Genomic DNA, 17105 nt, shown 5'->3' on the forward strand with positions numbered 1-17105 from the left:
AGCGTGGTGAGCTGCATAAAATTTTCCGTGCTTAACCGTCAGACAATAGGTCTGGCAATCCAGCAGCGAGGAGAGCTGCATAAAAAATCCGTGCTTAACCGGCAGACAATAATTCTGGCAATCCAGCAACGATGGAGGCTGCATAAGAATTCCGTCTTAACCAGCAGTCAATCTGTCTGGCAATCCAGCAGCGTGGTGAGCTGCATAAAATTTCCGGGCTCAACCGTCAGACAATAGGTCTGGCAATCCAGCAGCGAGGAGGCATAAAAAATCCGGGCTTAACCAACAGACAATAATTCTGGCAATCCAGCAGCAATGGAGGCTGCATAAGAATTTCGTCTTATCCAGCAGACAATATGTCCGGCAATTCAGCAGCGTGGTGAGCTGCATAAAGGGTTCCGGGCTTAACCGGCGGACAATATTTCCGGCAAACCAGCATCGAGGATACTGAACAAAAATTCCCGGGCTTAACTGGCGAACAATAATTCTGGCAAGCTAGCGGCGAGGGCAAGGCTGCATAAGAATTTCGTCTTAATCAGCGGACACTAGGTCTGGTGGCTGCATAAAATGTCCTGCCTAGGCATGGCCTAGCTAGAGCGGCTACAGGCCGCATGGGGAACAGCGCTGGGCACACGCCGACACTTGGGAGGGACCTATCTTTACATTTAGAACATAAGATACCACTTTACCTTGTAGAAAGTTGAGTAGTGTAGGCCACCCCTAGCTGGTCAGCATGTGAGGTTGAAGGGCCCACGAAGTTAAACTCAACCTGGGTGGGGTCACGGATTGTGGTAGCAGTCGTAGTTTCCATAGCTTCTAGAAGTCCCAAGAACACAAAAGTCCTAAGTTTTTCTTTTGTCTTGCGAAGCGAAGCGTGTTTGTAGCAGGGGAGGTGGTCTGTTGGCCAACAGTACGCCGAATCCTTTTTTCTTTTGACTTGCGAAGCGGAGCGTGTCTGGAGCAAGAGAGAGTGACGTTTTTCACTCATACGTCAGGCAAGATGTCATCATGCTTCCACATTGAAAACATTCCGCGGCCAGCGGGCACTCGCCCTTCGGGGGGGTGGTCTGGCCTGCTGGCTCTGCGGAGTGGGGGTGCAGCGCCGGCCCCTAAGTATTACGCTGTCCGCAGCTACTTACTCTGACTTGTAAGAGTACTGTAATGTTAAATTTGCCCTCTCGGTGTATTCTACATCTACTGGTAATTTACGATTTCACATTATGTCTGGGATTGGCGCATTATTTCTGTCATGTGTTAGGCCACTATATGCTACTCTATAAGCCCCGATTCTACTTTAAAATTATGTTAAACGTTTGCCTTACTTGTACACATAGTTAATAAGGATTCGGCGTTCTGCAGACCATGTTTTATTTAGTTACCGGCTATAAGCATATGTATTAATGCTATTAAGTTGTTGTAGTGTAGTCAAGTTATACATGTATTTATGCTGTTGTAAATTATACAAGTTAACTGCTTCATTAACATGGTCTGCAAAAATTATTTATTTGTTTCTACTATTAATTAAATAAATAGGTCCCCATGCTGTTGGTGTCTTATTCCTCCTAGATCAGAAATGATTATTATGACATTACATCAACGAAAACATATCAGGTCAACATTAAGTATAGTTTGCAGTTGTGAACATGTTAATACATATGTTCCAACATCATTCCTGGAAAACTTAATATTTGCCGACTTTAGTGCTTTAGTTTGTCACATTATATTCTTTACTCCTCACATAAATATTATCAGATTTTTTAAATGTAGACTGTAAGGTGGGCAACAGTGAGTTAGGAGCACTGACTTGTTTGTTCTGATACATGTATATTCAGTCACTACCATGAATCCCTTTTGTTTTATTTGTAATTGTCTAATATAACATATATTTCCTGCAATTTGTACTCTTAAATATAAATAGAACTTAAAAGAATTCTGAGGAAGAGAGTTTTTCACTAGTGGTTGAGCATGTCATAATCATCACACTTGTCCCGTGCTTACACAATTATGGCAGCCAGAAAATAAAATTAGCCTTCCATTAATAAATGATTATTGACTGATCTAACCTATACTATTAGTTTCACGAGTAGCTCTAACTTTCTGATGTCAAACACATAGTGAGTAAAACTGCTTTCAAGTAAAGGAAATGCAGGTCATTGGAGGTTAAGTTATGCTCCCACTGTCACCATATGCTGGTTATGGGAGGGTAACAGCTACGCTCACACTGTCGTAATGCTGTAGATGTTGCTGGTAGTTATGCCAACTGAATGAAGATAATATGATTAGTGTGGTGGCCTTTGAGTAATAGGCAATGATACTTGAGTGTTCTCCAAATTGGCCCGATATCTTGGTTGTGAAGCGAAGCCACAGCTCATTGCTGGATCTTGACATGTAGAATTAAAGCCACAGTTCATAAACTGAAGCAAAGACCAGAAGATGAGGAAGGGATAATGTTTCGGTCCGTTCTGGATCATTATCAGGTCGACTGACAATCAACTCAATAATGGTCCAAGACAGACTGAAACGTCGTTGTCTCCTCCTCTTCTCGTGTGTGGTTTGGTCATCATATTTTCAGCCACATTACTGTGACTCGTCGTCTGCATGAAGCAAAGACGTTTGTGATGTACCAAATGTGTCAGAATAAGTGGTTGGGTTACATGAAATCCTGTTTATTCATATCAAAGTGAATGCAGGCTAATTGATTGTACTTAGCCTCAAATCTTGTGACAAATTTCTATTAAAATGATTAAGTTTCCAGGAATTACCTGTATACATATACTTTAATAAAATAATTCAAATGTGGCAAGCAATTCAGAAAAACATCAAGGGAAGACTTTTACATTAACATCAGCTCACCATAATAATGGGATACCACATTTTATTGGAACTGCCAAGATCAGTGTTCAAGCCAAGGACTGAACTTGAGGTCATTTGCTTTAATAACCTCAGAACTGGTTACTTAATTGTAGATGATAGGAAACATGCTAAACTTTCTCAGAAAAACATAAAAAGTAAGCAGGACTTTAGCATGACTGATGTTGTCTTAGTTTTGCTTAGCAGAAATATGTATGTTGTATTTAGCATACCTTTTTCATATTGTAAAATGAGTTTCAAATTTTGAGCATATTGTGACAGGAATTCTGGCATTACTAGATAAATCTGTATACTTTTAGCCATAACAAAATTTAGCATAATTTTGTATTAGTACCACATGCTTTCTATTGATATACAGTATAGTCCAGCAGCTGCACTAATAACTTATTAATTTCATTGTCTTTGCATAAAGATTCTTCCTTTCACTCACTTTTAAAAGCAAACAACCATTGGCTAGTCATATTATTTGCAGTAATTTTAGCATTAATGAATTATTATTCAAGTTGTCTTTTATTTAAGGGATTCTCAGGGCTCTTCTGCCATTCCTTCCTTAACATCTGTTTCAGCTGTGACAGTCGTAAGTTAGGATTCTCTTTTTTAATCTGAGGAAGTCTTACTGATTCAAAGGCTTTGAAAGCAGCAGCCATTCTCCTCTCTGGATGACGGTCTGTCGAGTCATCCGGAACACTGCAATACGAAAAGTTATGCATAAGTAAACTGTATTCTGAATCTACTGTAAATATGTAGCTTTTGCAAAATTTCAAATTCAAATTTTTCAAATTTTGTATTCAGGTAAAAGTACATACATAGATGATGAGTTACAAACATATTTACAGATAGAGCTAGTGCATACAATACCTAAAGCCACTAACACGCATAGCGTTTCGGGCAAAAATAGCACAATGCGTTTGAGCTTTAACGCAGAAAAGCACACACATAGTTATGACCATTTATATGCCCTTATATAACAATACTAATCATTTTAATTCCCAAAGTACTATATGTAAGTGCAGAGAATGATAGAATACAGAGTATGAAACAAGAATAAGATACCAAAACACATACAGTACTTGGGAAGTCTGAAAGCTACTCTGATGTTAAAATAGGTAGAATCAATTAACATTTTTATTAAGTAAATTTCCTAAGCACCTAGCTTCCCATATGGAAAAATTAAACAGTAAATTACAAAAACAGAGCAGCGAGTGTAATGAAATGCCACGTTCTGGGTAGCTTCATCGATAGTTTACCTCAGCTTACCTCACTGGCAGCCTAGAACCTCAAGAAATATGCCATCGATAACCAAACCTCACAACAGAAGATGAAGAGACGACGATGTTTCAGTCCGTCCTGGACCATTATCAAGTCAATTGTCTTGATAATGAACTTGATAATGGTCCAGGATGGACCAAAATGTCATCGTCTCCTCATCTTCTGGTGTGTGGTTTGGTCATCATATCTTCAGCCACGTTATTGTGACTCATCGTCTACAAGTATGCCAACCTCTATGACTCACCCTTGCCCACTGGAAACAAGTATCATTTCAGACCAACTTGTTAGGTTAAATCACCTGGAAAATGACAGGCATGTACTAGAAAACCATCATATCCACATTCTGAGAACCAAAAGTCGTACAGCCTGTGAACTGCCGGGCATACAGCCTTGGGCTAAGATCACAAACCCAGCACCTGGGTGAGGAAGCATTGCCCCAGGGCATAGAGAGATAGCACCAGGGCATGTAATCAAGCAATACTAGCCGATTTGCTTATGCTCGAGCTGTCATTTCATATATGTCCCTAGCTGCATACCCTGCCAATACGTAGACATACTTGTGATAATTGGCACCCCAACCTGGGGAATGAGAAAGACATATGGTTCTATGGATAGTGATACCAGAACTGGCAAGAAGGTATAACATGGCTCATGGAAATGTCTTCAGATATTTTCCCACCTCCCCATACACACAAAATTAAAAATTTTGCAAAAATGGTACAGTAGCAGAGAAGACCCCTCTAAATTATAGACCAGCAGCATTAACAAGCATGGCAGTCAAAACACTAGAAAAATTTGTTAAAACTAAATGGCTAGAACACCAGGATATTAAGGACGTAATAACAGACAGACAGTATGGTTTCCAAATAGGAAGATCCTACGTACCAAATCTACTTCGTTTTTATGATAGAGCTATAGAGATTCTATAGGAATGAGATGGTTGGGTCGACTGTCTATATGGACCTAAAATAGGCTCTTGACAGAGTTCCCCACAAGAGGCTGTTTTTGAAACTGGATAAAATGATTAAAGAAGAAAAGTCTGAAAATTTTAAGACAAGATAAGGCCTTTCTTATGGTCATTGGACTGATTACCACAAAGCCACGAATGAAGCTAAAACACATCATCAGATCGCTAAACTGTAGTGTTAATTTTAATATACCTTTAACAGTATGAAATAAGAAATGCATGTTAAAGGTATAGATTTTAGATTATTGTGCAGTACTAACAATCATGGCCAACTTTTGATAACATATGTTACTATTTGCTATTTGCAAATACAGTAGTAGAATATTTTACAATTTATTACTTACCTCAAAGCAGATAATGCAGCATCAATACCACTTGCAGACACAATTTCATCAGTGTCTCTATTAAGGTTTTCAACCAAGGGTACATCCAAGTGTGTTTCAATCGATTCTTTCTCTGCTTCTTGTTTTTCTCGATTTTTCTGAAAAGTTAAATTATACAATTGAAGGTAGGCAAAAATATGGGCAGTGCTGATATTTATATTTTATTTTTCTGTCGCTGTTTCCTAGAAATAATTTCTCTAGGAAAAAAGCACCACCACATTCCAGTAATGCATCTATAGCAGCATGTCCACTGCTTCAATGACTGAAAGAGAATTGTGTGTTTAGCGATGACACTTATTGAATGTTGCAGCTCAAGGGTTAATAGAGAAGGCCTCGGGAGAGAGGTGAGCATACATGGTGTTGGACCACTGCTGTTAAATGCTATGAAAAGTTTCTATGTAAAAAGTAGTGCATATGTAAGAATTAATGATGCAATGAGCGATTAGTTTGATATTAATACTGATGTTTACCATGAATGTCACCTTGGCTGTTCAATATACACATGGATGTATTCTTGAAGGTGGCCAAGATAATTTGAAATGAATTAGATGTACTAGAAAAGTATACAATATTGGAAAAAGATGTAGATGCTGCTGTTAAAAGTTAATATGAACAAAATTCAAGTTATGGAGGTAGAGAGAAGGAAATTTTGTATGAAATACATGTGAACGGTGAAATGGTTTAAGTAGTTTACATATCTAGAGCATGACTTATAAATTAAGAATTGAACTGCTGCTTTCCTACTATGGGCACATTTGATTGTGTTTTGTACCCCTTAAACATAATACAGAGTACAAAACACAATCAAATGTGCCCATAGTAGGAAAGCAGCATGTAAAGGATTTAGGAATAATGATGTCTGACGACTAACATTTAGGGAGCATAACCAAGCTAATACTGTGTTAGCCAGAAAAATGATAAGATGAATTATGAGAACTTTCAAATCCCGGGATCCCATCACAATGGTTGTACTATACAAATCACTTGTACTGTACCATCTTGAGTATTGCTCAGTACTCACTTCCTGCTTCAAAGCAGGAGATTGCTGAAAATGAGGGAATACAGAGAACATAGACGCGATAAAGAACCTAAATTATTGGGATCGTCTCAAAGCTCTCCAAATTTACTCACAAGAAAGGAAATGGGAAAGATATAAAATAATATACACGTGGAAAATACTGGAGGGCCAGGGGGCCCAAATCTATACAGTAAAATAACAACATACCGGAGTGAACGATATGGAAGAAAATGCAGAATAGAACCAGTGAAGAGCTGGGGTGCCATAGGCACAATCAGAGAACACTGTATAAACATCAGAGGTCCACGGTTGTTCAACATCCTCCCAGCGAGCATAAGAAATATTCCTGGAACAACCATGGACTGTGATGGATATGTGAGCCTGTGGGCTGCTCCAAGCAATAGCCTAGTGGACCAAACTCTCACAAGTCACTCCTGGCCTCAGGGTGGGCTTGGGGAGTGAAAGAACTCCCAGAACCCCATCAACCAGGTATCAAGCAGGAACATAACGAAATGATCTTTTCTGGTGAGGTTTCTGGTAGATCCTTGTAGCTTGCACCCTGGCAAAGCAAAGCCTTGAGAGGTGCACCAAGCCTCTGAGACCTACACTGACTTACCAGGAGCCAAGACCAGAATCCAGCGCTCTACAAGGCAATGGGAACTTCAGGATAAGATCAACTTAAAACCAAGAAAAATTTACATGTTATATTACTGACCACAGAAATCAATCAATTTTTGAGGTAAACAAGCCAAATGATCACTGTTACATATGAACAACACTAACTTTGAAATGTCCAAGTCACTTGAAGTCTCAACCAATTCCCACTCACTTATCAGTCACCAGAACTGAAACTCCCAATACTCCTGGGAAAGAAAGGCTCATGGGAACTTATTAAGGGACCCAACACACACACACACACACAAAAAAAACAGCGCTGAATGTAATCAAATGCCTCTTTCTTGGGAGTGGTCTTGGTGGCTCACAGTAGTCACACATCAGTTCTCAAGAGTCCTTAATAGCTTACCAGAAACCAGAAACTAAAACCTTGCCTCCCCCCCCCCCTTACAGACACACAGGTAGCAGGGGATTTATAATCAGCCTCACCAAAGAAACCTGGCCTCCTTACAGAGATACAGGTAGCAGAGGATACATGGTCACCCCTCACCTCACCAAAGAAACCTGGGCCCCTGTACAGACACACAGGTAGCAGGGAATTCATGATCAGCCTCGCCAAAGAAACCTGGCCCCCTAAGGTCCCTTGGTGAATGGCAAGGTTCACATAAAGTGAACAAACAATGCAGGCAATGCTTCACAAATGATCCACCCACTAGTTAGAACATAAGAACATAAGAACAAAGGTAACTGCAGAAGGCCTATTGGCCCATACGAGGCAGCTCCTATTCTATAACCACCCAATCCCACTCATATACTTGTCCAACCCGCGCTTGAAACAATCGAGGGACACCACCTCCACCACGTTACGCGGCAATTGGTTCCACAAATCAACAACCCTGTTACTGAACCAGTATTTACCCAAGTCTTTCCTAAATCTAAACTTATCCAATTTATACCCATTGTTTCGTGTTCTGTCTTGTGTTGATATTTTTAATACCCTATTAATATCCCCCCTGTTATGTCCATTCATCCACTTGTAAACCTCTATCATGTCACCCCTAACTCTTCGCCTTTCCAGTGAATGCAACTTAAGCTTTGTTAATCTTTCTTCATATGAAAGATTTCTAATTTGGGGAATTAACTTAGTCATCCTACGTTGGACACGTTCAAATCCATTCGTGAATTTATATCCATTCTATAATACGGCGACCAAAACTGAACTGCATAATCTAAATGGGGCCTAACCAGAGCAAGATATAGCTTAAGAACCACACCAGGTGTCTTGTTACTAACGCTTCGATTAATAAATCCCAGTGTCCTATTCGCCTTATTACGAACATTCATGCATTGATCCTTTTGTTTTAAATTCTAACTAATCATAACTCCCAGATCCCTTTCGCAATCCGACTTCGCAATCTCAACACCATCTAGCTCGTATCTTGTAACTCTATCATCATTTCCTAGCCTCAGAACTTTACATTTATCAGCATTAAACTGCATTTGCCAATCATTTGACCATTTCAAAACCCTATCTAGATCAACTTGAAGTGATAGTGAGTCCTCCTCCGAATTAATTTCCCTACCGATTTTCGTACTCCCCCTTGGCAACAGCTGACCACTACCTGATGAGTTCTTTGCTGCATTGTTGGTTTACTGTATGTGAATTTGCAGTCATGTTTTGCTTCACTTCATTTCTGGGGGTTTACTTCTTCAGTGAGGGTGATCATGAATCCCCTTGCTACCTGTGCCTGTGAGGGAGGGGGGGGGCCCAGGTTTTGACCTCTTCTCTCCAATAAGCTATTAAGGACTCCTAGGCCTAGCAATGGAGCCACCATTATGCATCTCCAGAAAAGACATTCTGGAGTGAAGGAGGAGGGGGATAGCAGAAACAATGTGATGACTGAAAGGAAAGTTTAGAAAGGAAAGACACCTTTCCTATGTTACTCTCCTATTTTCTGCATGCGTGCACCCTGTGAACGTGGGAAGCATAAAAATAATGAAGATAAACCATACCTGTAACTGGTATGCGGTCACTTTTTGCGGTGGAAGTTTAGGCACTATTTCTGCCACTTCATCTTCTGCTAAAGCTCGATTTTGAGCTTTTCTTTCCAGTTCTGCCTGGCGCTTCTTATCGCGATCCTCCTGTTAACACAGTGCATTAAATTTTGTATTAATTAGATATTCACTGGCATGGTACCACATAATACAGGTTTCCTGATATACAATAGAAAACACAAGCATATAAGCTTATGAAAATTTTTAGTACAGTATACTGTATATTTTATATGCAGAACATACATTATTACAATCACATGAATTATGAAACTCTGGAAGGAAAAAATTCAAAATTATTTGAACATTAGCAATGAAATGAACACTGTACTGTTAGAATTTGTCACTACTACCAGTGATAAGAACACCAACAGCACCACAACACACATGCTTGCCGCAGCTCAACCCACACAAGCAAAACTAGTGAGTACATTTATTGTCAAGTATTTTACAGATAGGCTTAATGAATCAATGGCTTAAATGCCACTTTACGAAACTATGAGATTGTGCAGAAACAAAATTTATGTACAGTAATTATTTTTAATGAAACAGTACATAATTACAAATATAACCCTGATAAAGTTATGCCATGAATGTGCATTGAACATCTCTCTGCACAGGGAGAAGTCACACTGTCATACTGGTGCTGCTACCTGGTGGTGGTTTGAGGTAGCATCTATGCAGGCCAACTTGTATTTAGTGAAAGTGATTCTTGGCAGTTCCCGTGATGCCAAGTACAGGCAGTGCTAAAAAAGGTTTTGAGTTATTTGAATGAGCCTTAAGAGGCCATTTTGGAGCAGATTGAGTACCCACCCCAACTGTGCAGCACCATCCTATTAAGGTTTCCCAATGTCAAGAAAATGGTAAAATTAAAGTGTCCTCTCCTAACCTACCAGAGAACCGTACACAGAAAATGGGAGAGTACATCACTGTCGTGAGCCACTTCAATTTTTTGCCTTATGTAATGCACATGAGCAAAAATCGACATTCTTTGTAAGAGGCCAGGTTGGATTGTGAATGATGCTCTTCTGGGGATTATCAAAATCTTGTTCAAGAGAGCAACCGAGTGGTGTAACTCATTAACACAAATGAAAATTGCTGTACTTACCTTTCTTGCTAATTTCTTTTTAATTTGCTTGTCATCATCATCCCAAAATGCTTCCTCTTCAGCCTTATCTTTCTTCAGCTTTTCCTGTGCAGCAGCCTCAGCTTTCCGAGCCTTGGCCACAGCTGCCTTGCTGTTTTCTCCTTGGAATTTTTTGGGCATCTTCTAACTAGCAACTCCTGAAAACTATTAATGCACAAAATATAAATTACAAAAATATTATCACTTAACTTTCTGATAATAAGTCATGTAGTTTTATTGGGTTGTAAGGATTACTTTGGGTTTTGTCCATTAGAGACCAGGTCTTCACATGTGGTACTGTGGAACCTCGATTCAACGAACCTTGATTGAGCAAATCTCCAGTTGGAACACACACTTTCCAAGCTGCCAGACTTACTCACCAGATTCGACGGACAAGAAGTAGGTAATGTTTCACCTAGGAGTAAATAGTATATAAGAGTTAGGCACCTGCTATGGCATGCATCCTGCAGAAGGTTGGTAGTTTACCTAGAGGTATGGTCTTAAAATATGCCTAAGTACTTTAACTTCCTGTCCCTCGACTCAAAGTTGGGATCTTGGATTCAATTCCCAGGTGGGACTGAAATGGTTGGACATGTTTCCTCTCATCTAATGCTCTGTTCACCTAGCAGTAAATAGGTACCCAGGAGTTAGGCAACTGTTGTAAGGGTGCATCCTGGGAAAGGTCAGTAGTTTGACCTTTGGGGGACCTCGATACAAGTCTAAAGTACAGTACCTGTACATATGAAGGAGGACTGAATGGTCCCGGTAGTACTGTCAGGATCGTTCTTGACGCACAATCGAGAAGTCCAGGTTCGAATCCCTAGCGGGACAGAAATGATTGGGCACATTACTGCTGTTCACCTAGCAGTGAGTAGGTAATACTGAGCTAGTCAGCTTGTTGTGGGGTTGCATCCTTGCATCCTGCATTCGGCCTTGGGGGGATGGGGGGACCTAGATAAAAGCCAAAATGTGTATATTACATTCTGGCTTCCTGCCCCCCCGACATAATGAATTAATATAAAAATATAGCTGCTCTGGAGAAAGTTCAACACCAGGTGCCAAAAATCTTTCCATAACTATGTCAAGTATCCCACCAGGAACAGCCGAGGGTCACTGGGCTAACAACACTACAAACCAGACATGACAAGGCTCATCTCATCAAAACTTTTAAAATACTGAACAATTTGGAGGATATCGGTCCAGACCACTTAGTTAAAAGATCTGATGTAACACAAATATGGCACAACGGTTTCAAGCTTAACAAGCAACAAAGTAGGACAAAACAGATACTTTTTCCCCATAAGGCTATACCAAATAATAGAACAGCCTACCCGTCGAAGCCAAAACGCTACTGTAAATCAAGATCCATCTCAATAAAATCATCAGGAAATATGGTGAGAAACCCCTAACAGGCCGCAGGTTTCCTGTCGAGGCCACAAGAGAGATAATGGCCCTCAGGTAAATTCAGGGAAATAAAACATCCAGTGTGCGAATATAGTGTACGATAAGATCTCCCAAGAGGTTCTTGCCACGCTAAGAAAACCGCTAAGTCGCTCCGTTTCTGCCCCGTAGATGGCTGGGTGTACACTTGTATGGGATGAGGGTGGAGAGAGAGGAGGAGGCAGGAGGCCAGGAGAGCCACAATACGCACCTGGAGTCTGATCTCCGCCTGGCACAGCCGCCGCCACAGTTGACAAACTCTCCTGCCGCTCTCACTTCACCCTCAACCATTGATTTATTTTAAGGACAAGTGAAATATTTTCAAACAATATATTGTCAATTAGGATTCATTTTATTATTAAAATACAAGTTTCTAGGGTAATACTTTAAAATAATTTGTTTCAGCTGATTATCGGAAATTCTAGAAATAAATCCTGGGGGTCGCTTTCAGTGTAATTTTGGCATGGATTTATTTGTTTAATATCTCTAATAACATGTATGGTTTATCGACGTTTACTGTCGTTAGCAATATATTAGTATGTTCTGGTAGCAGTATTTCTTGTAAGAATATAAGAATGAAGGTAACTGCAGAAAGCCTATTGGCCCATACGAGGCAGCTCCTATGTGTATATCCACTCAAACTACAAATACAACAAATACAAAGATTCATTCATATAAACTCCTTCATATAAATGTCTAACCTACGCTTGAAACAATCAAGGGATCCAACTTCTATAATGTTACGCGGTAATTGGTTCCACATATCAACAACCCGGTTACCAAACCAGTATTTACCCATTAGTATTATCCATTTATACCCATTGTTCGTGTTCTATTTTGTGTTGATACTTTTAATTAATACCCCCTATTAATAATCAAGGGATTAATAATCAAGGGATTATTAATATCTAAGCGAATTTTGGTTGTGTGGAGACTCACAAAAGTTGAAAAAAGTTGAACAAATTAACTCTGGAGTTGCATTTATTTAAAAATATTTTTAATTGTACATATATTAAATGTCAGCAAACATGTACACTTGTCTACAACAAGTCACTTGAACTCCAAACTTTTCCAGATATTCTAAAAAAAAAAAGGCGAGAGTAACCCCAGTCCATAAATGTGGTGATCTCACTGATGTCAACAACTTCAGACCTATATCAATTCTGCCAAACTTGTCAAAAATATTTGAAAAACTAACCTACAAGCAGCTTTACTCTTATCTAGCCAAACACAATATACTAAGCTCTTGTCAATATGGCTTCAGACCCCAAAAAAGCACTAACGATGCACTTATTAGTATGATTAACTTGATACATGCAGCTCTTGATAAAAATGAGTTCCCTGTTGGGTTATTTGTGGACCTATGTAAGGCTTTTGACACTGTCAACCACCAAAACCTTCTTCTTAAATTACATCATTATGGAGTCAGAGGTTACTCCCTGCAATACCTTCAGTCCTACCTTACTGACAGGCTCCAGTATGTTTATGTGAATAATTCCATTTCTCCGACACTACCTATAAACATCGGTGTTCCACAGGGCAGCATACTTGGCCCTATCCTCTTTCTCATCTACATTAATAACCTTCCAAATGCCTCTCAACACCTCAAACCAATCTTATTTGCTGATGACACAACTTTCATCTTCTCCAGTCCTGACCCTCTTGCTCTGAATGTCACAGTGAATACTGAGCTAAATAAAGTCCATCTTTGGCTAACTGCCAACAAACTCACCCTTAACATTGACAAAACTTTCTATATTTTGTTTGGTAATAAATCCTCAAATAAAATTAATTTAAGAATAAACAATATACAAATCAGTAGTAAAGTTGATGGTAAATTCCTTGGTGTCCACATTGATAACAAGCTGAATTTCCAGGGACACATTCTAAATATAGCAAAAAAAGTTTCTAAAACTGTTGGCATTCTTTCTAAGATCAGATATTATGTTCCTCGCCCTGCCCTGGTGACGCTCTATTACTCTCTCATCTATCCTTATCTCAAATATGGTATCTGTGCTTGGGGCTCTACTACCCAAAATCATTTACGTCCTCTAATTACCCAACACAAAGCTGCTATTAGAACAATATCTAACTCTGGCCCCAGACAGCACTCGGTACCCTTACTCAAATCTCTGAATATGTTAGATATTAAGTCACTGCACATCCTCTCTTGTGTACTCTATATATTTAAAACTCTGAACTGTAATGTCAGTCCTGACCTTCAACGCTTCCTAGAAGGTTGTAACAGAACCCATGGGCACCACCGGGGAGCCGGTCGGCCGAGCGGACAGCACGCTGGACTTATGATCCTGTGTTCGATCCCGGGCGCCGGCGAGAAACAATGGGCAGAGTTTCTTTCACCCTATGCCCCTGTTACCTAGCAGTAAAATAGGTACCTGGGTGTTAGTCAGCTGTCACGGGCTGCTTCCTGGGGGTGGAGGCCTGGTCGAAGACCGGGCCGCGGGGACACTAAAGCCCTGAAATCATTTCAAGATAACCTCAAGATAACCACACCAGAAACAAATACCTATTTGATATTCCAAGAGTTAGACTTAAAAATGCTCCTATCCAATGAGATTGCTATTCAGGCGATATATAATTCTATTTTACTAGAATTATTATATATAATTCTATATCTTCCGTCTGTTCCCAGTAGCTAATGGATAATAGTCCAGAAAATGAAAGAGGTGCTTTTTGAGCGCTCAATCTAAGATCAATCTAAGAATGCAGGCGATGAGTCACAATAACGTGGCTGAAGTATGTTGACCAGACCACACACTGGAAATTGAAGAGACGACGACGTTTCGGTCCGTCCTGGACCATTCTCAAGTCGAAACGTCGTCGTCTCTTCAATTTCTAGTGTGTGGTCTGGTCAACAATCAATCTAAGAAAATTGGATCCCATTTTTCTGTATGGATCTGTATTTCTCTACAATATATATTCCGTTTTGTAATTGAGTTTTATGGGAGGCCGGGGGCGGCCGGGGGCGCTCGCGGTTGTTATCTGATGTGCCATTTTTCTCAATATCTTCTGATATGGGTCTTGACTGATTTGGCTGAGAGACAGTTCACCATCAGCTGGCTGTCAGCACTGTGGGGAAATGTCCGACAGACCACTGGAACATTATCTAACACAGTGCACAGTTACAACCACAACAGACCACTGGAACATTATCTAACACAGTGCACAGTTACAACCACAACAGACCACTGGAACATTATCTAACACAGTGCACAGTTACAACCACAAAAGACCACTGGAACATTATCTAACACAGTGCACAGTTACAACCACAACAGACCACTGGAACATTATCTAACACAGTGCACAGTTACAACCACAACAGACCACTGGAACATTATCTAACACAGTGCACAGTTACAAACCCATTAAGATTTCAACTTAGATTCAACAGAAGTTGTTAAACACATGGGACAAAATCTTACAGAAGCGACCATACGAGTCATAAATACTAACACTCCGCCCAAGTAAAACAGAAACAAGCAACACTTAGTGGGCCAGCCAGAGGCTTAGGCCCCGCGCAGGAATATCCCTGCCAAAAAAAAAAAACACACACAGTTGGGGCCACAGTGGCTTTGACAGGTATTCAGCAGCAGGTGTCCATGATATACTTCATAACATGTATGATGAGAGTATCGGGGTACAGGTTATCCCACAGACTGCAAGCGAGCGTCACGGCGCCTCCAGGGAAGGCTGGTTAAGCTCTCCTCCTCCACCCTGGATAGTATTTCCAATTTCCAGGACAGTTCCAGATGGCTTCCTAAGCTGGGCTCAGCTCATGGGCAATTTTTCACCCACGCTTTTACCTTTCATAACCAGTTATTATTATTATTATTATTATTATTATTATTATTATTATTATTATTATTATTATTTGTACAGAGACATCACAGACTGAAATCACAGACTGCCAGCCGCGACTTCTACCACTATACCACACTGACCTTGTAAAATATAACAGATCAGGGTGGTGCAGCGGTAGAGGTTGCATCAGGTAAGGAAGAATGCCCAATCGTCTCTCCCTGACGCTGGAATTTAACTCGAGAGTCTAGACCATTCGGTTGTGAGCCGACTGCGTTAACCACTACGCCACAGAATTATATATATATATATGACAATGTCAGACCACGGAGGAAAAATGAAACAGGAATTTCCTTAAGTACTTTCGTATATTAAATACATCTTCAGAAGGACCTTCTGAAGATGTATTTAATATACGAAAGTACTTAAGGAAATTCCTGTTTCATTTTTCCTCCGTGGTCTGACATTGTCACATTCTTAATCACGTGTTTATTTTCGTGATATACACACACATATATATATATATATATATATATATATATATATATATATATATATATATATATATATATATATATATATATATATATATATATATATATATATATATATATATATATATATATATATATATATATGTGTGTATTACAAGTGTGACGAGAATCTGGAATAGAGTAGCAGCTATTGTGTCAGGTATTGTGCCAATCGCATATTAATAAAAACAAAGTAAAACAAATTGCTTGACACCTCTACGGTGTGAGAGCTGCGGGTAAAAACCAGAGAATAAAAACTTCAAACATTAAATATAACAAAAAATTACTAATTTTACACAAAATGATAAATAACAATTAATGAAAATAAAACCCCTTAGTCACTTGGCTTACACACAGTCAAACGAGAAATATATACATGTGAAATTTACGTTAAAGGAGAAGGTAATACTTTATACAAAATGCTATGTGCGTCTACCGTCACCTCGTCATCTACGGGGGCGAGAGTAGATGTTACAGCTTTGAGCACTCGAAGGGTAATCTAACGTTCTGGGTGTCGTTGTTTAAGATTCAGCTACTGGGAACAAAAAGTTCCAACTAGCACGGGCTATGGTGAGCCCGTAGTGGGCTTACCTGGCACAGGAGCGGGACTATAATTGTGTGAACGTTCAGGACGCTGGCAGAGTTTCATATATGGGCGGTGACGTCATATTTGGCGCGCATTCTGGAGTTTTAACAAGAAGCGCGCAGTTTAACGATCGAGAGAGGTCGTTAGCTGGTGGCGTCTGATCAACCGGCGACACAGCGAGTGCAGGTGTCACTGGTATTAGAGTTTGGAGGGTGGGAGGAGGTGCGTCTAGACAATACTTTTGGACACGAAAGATTATTGAATCTTGATGTTGGAGCATGCAGATACGTTGATGAGTAGGTGGTAAAGGAACAGGCAGGATCTACTGCTAAACAGGAGATTACCGTAACACAAGCACATTTTGGTGTGTAGAGTAAATAATGAGAGAGGCTGGACCTGCCCGTGATTCTAACATCTGTTGAT

The 17105-nt window shown here is 39.9% G+C and overlaps 1 protein-coding gene across 2 annotated transcripts; it reads right to left on the bottom strand.

Moving 5' to 3' along the window:
• Window positions 1-1841: 1841 nt before the first annotated feature.
• Window positions 1842-12041, bottom strand: LOC123756129 (coiled-coil domain-containing protein 124). Of its 2 annotated transcripts, none has more exons than XM_045739166.2 (5): window positions 11953-12041; window positions 10284-10466; window positions 9137-9265; window positions 5452-5588; window positions 1842-3558 (listed from the first exon to the last, which is right to left on the bottom strand). In XM_045739166.2, exons 2-5 carry the CDS (start codon window positions 10440-10442, stop codon window positions 3366-3368), a joined length of 618 nt encoding a protein of 205 aa, XP_045595122.1. In that variant the 5' UTR covers window positions 10443-10466; window positions 11953-12041; the 3' UTR covers window positions 1842-3365. The 2 variants fall into 2 exon arrangements, with proteins under 2 accessions (XP_045595122.1, XP_045595123.1); XM_045739167.2 differs by having other exon boundaries at window positions 11831-11953.
• Between the last annotated feature and the right edge of the window lie 5064 nt (window positions 12042-17105).

This window comes from Procambarus clarkii, chromosome 36, assembly GCF_040958095.1.
Source record: "Procambarus clarkii isolate CNS0578487 chromosome 36, FALCON_Pclarkii_2.0, whole genome shotgun sequence".
Classification (NCBI taxonomy): domain Eukaryota; kingdom Metazoa; phylum Arthropoda; class Malacostraca; order Decapoda; family Cambaridae; genus Procambarus; species Procambarus clarkii.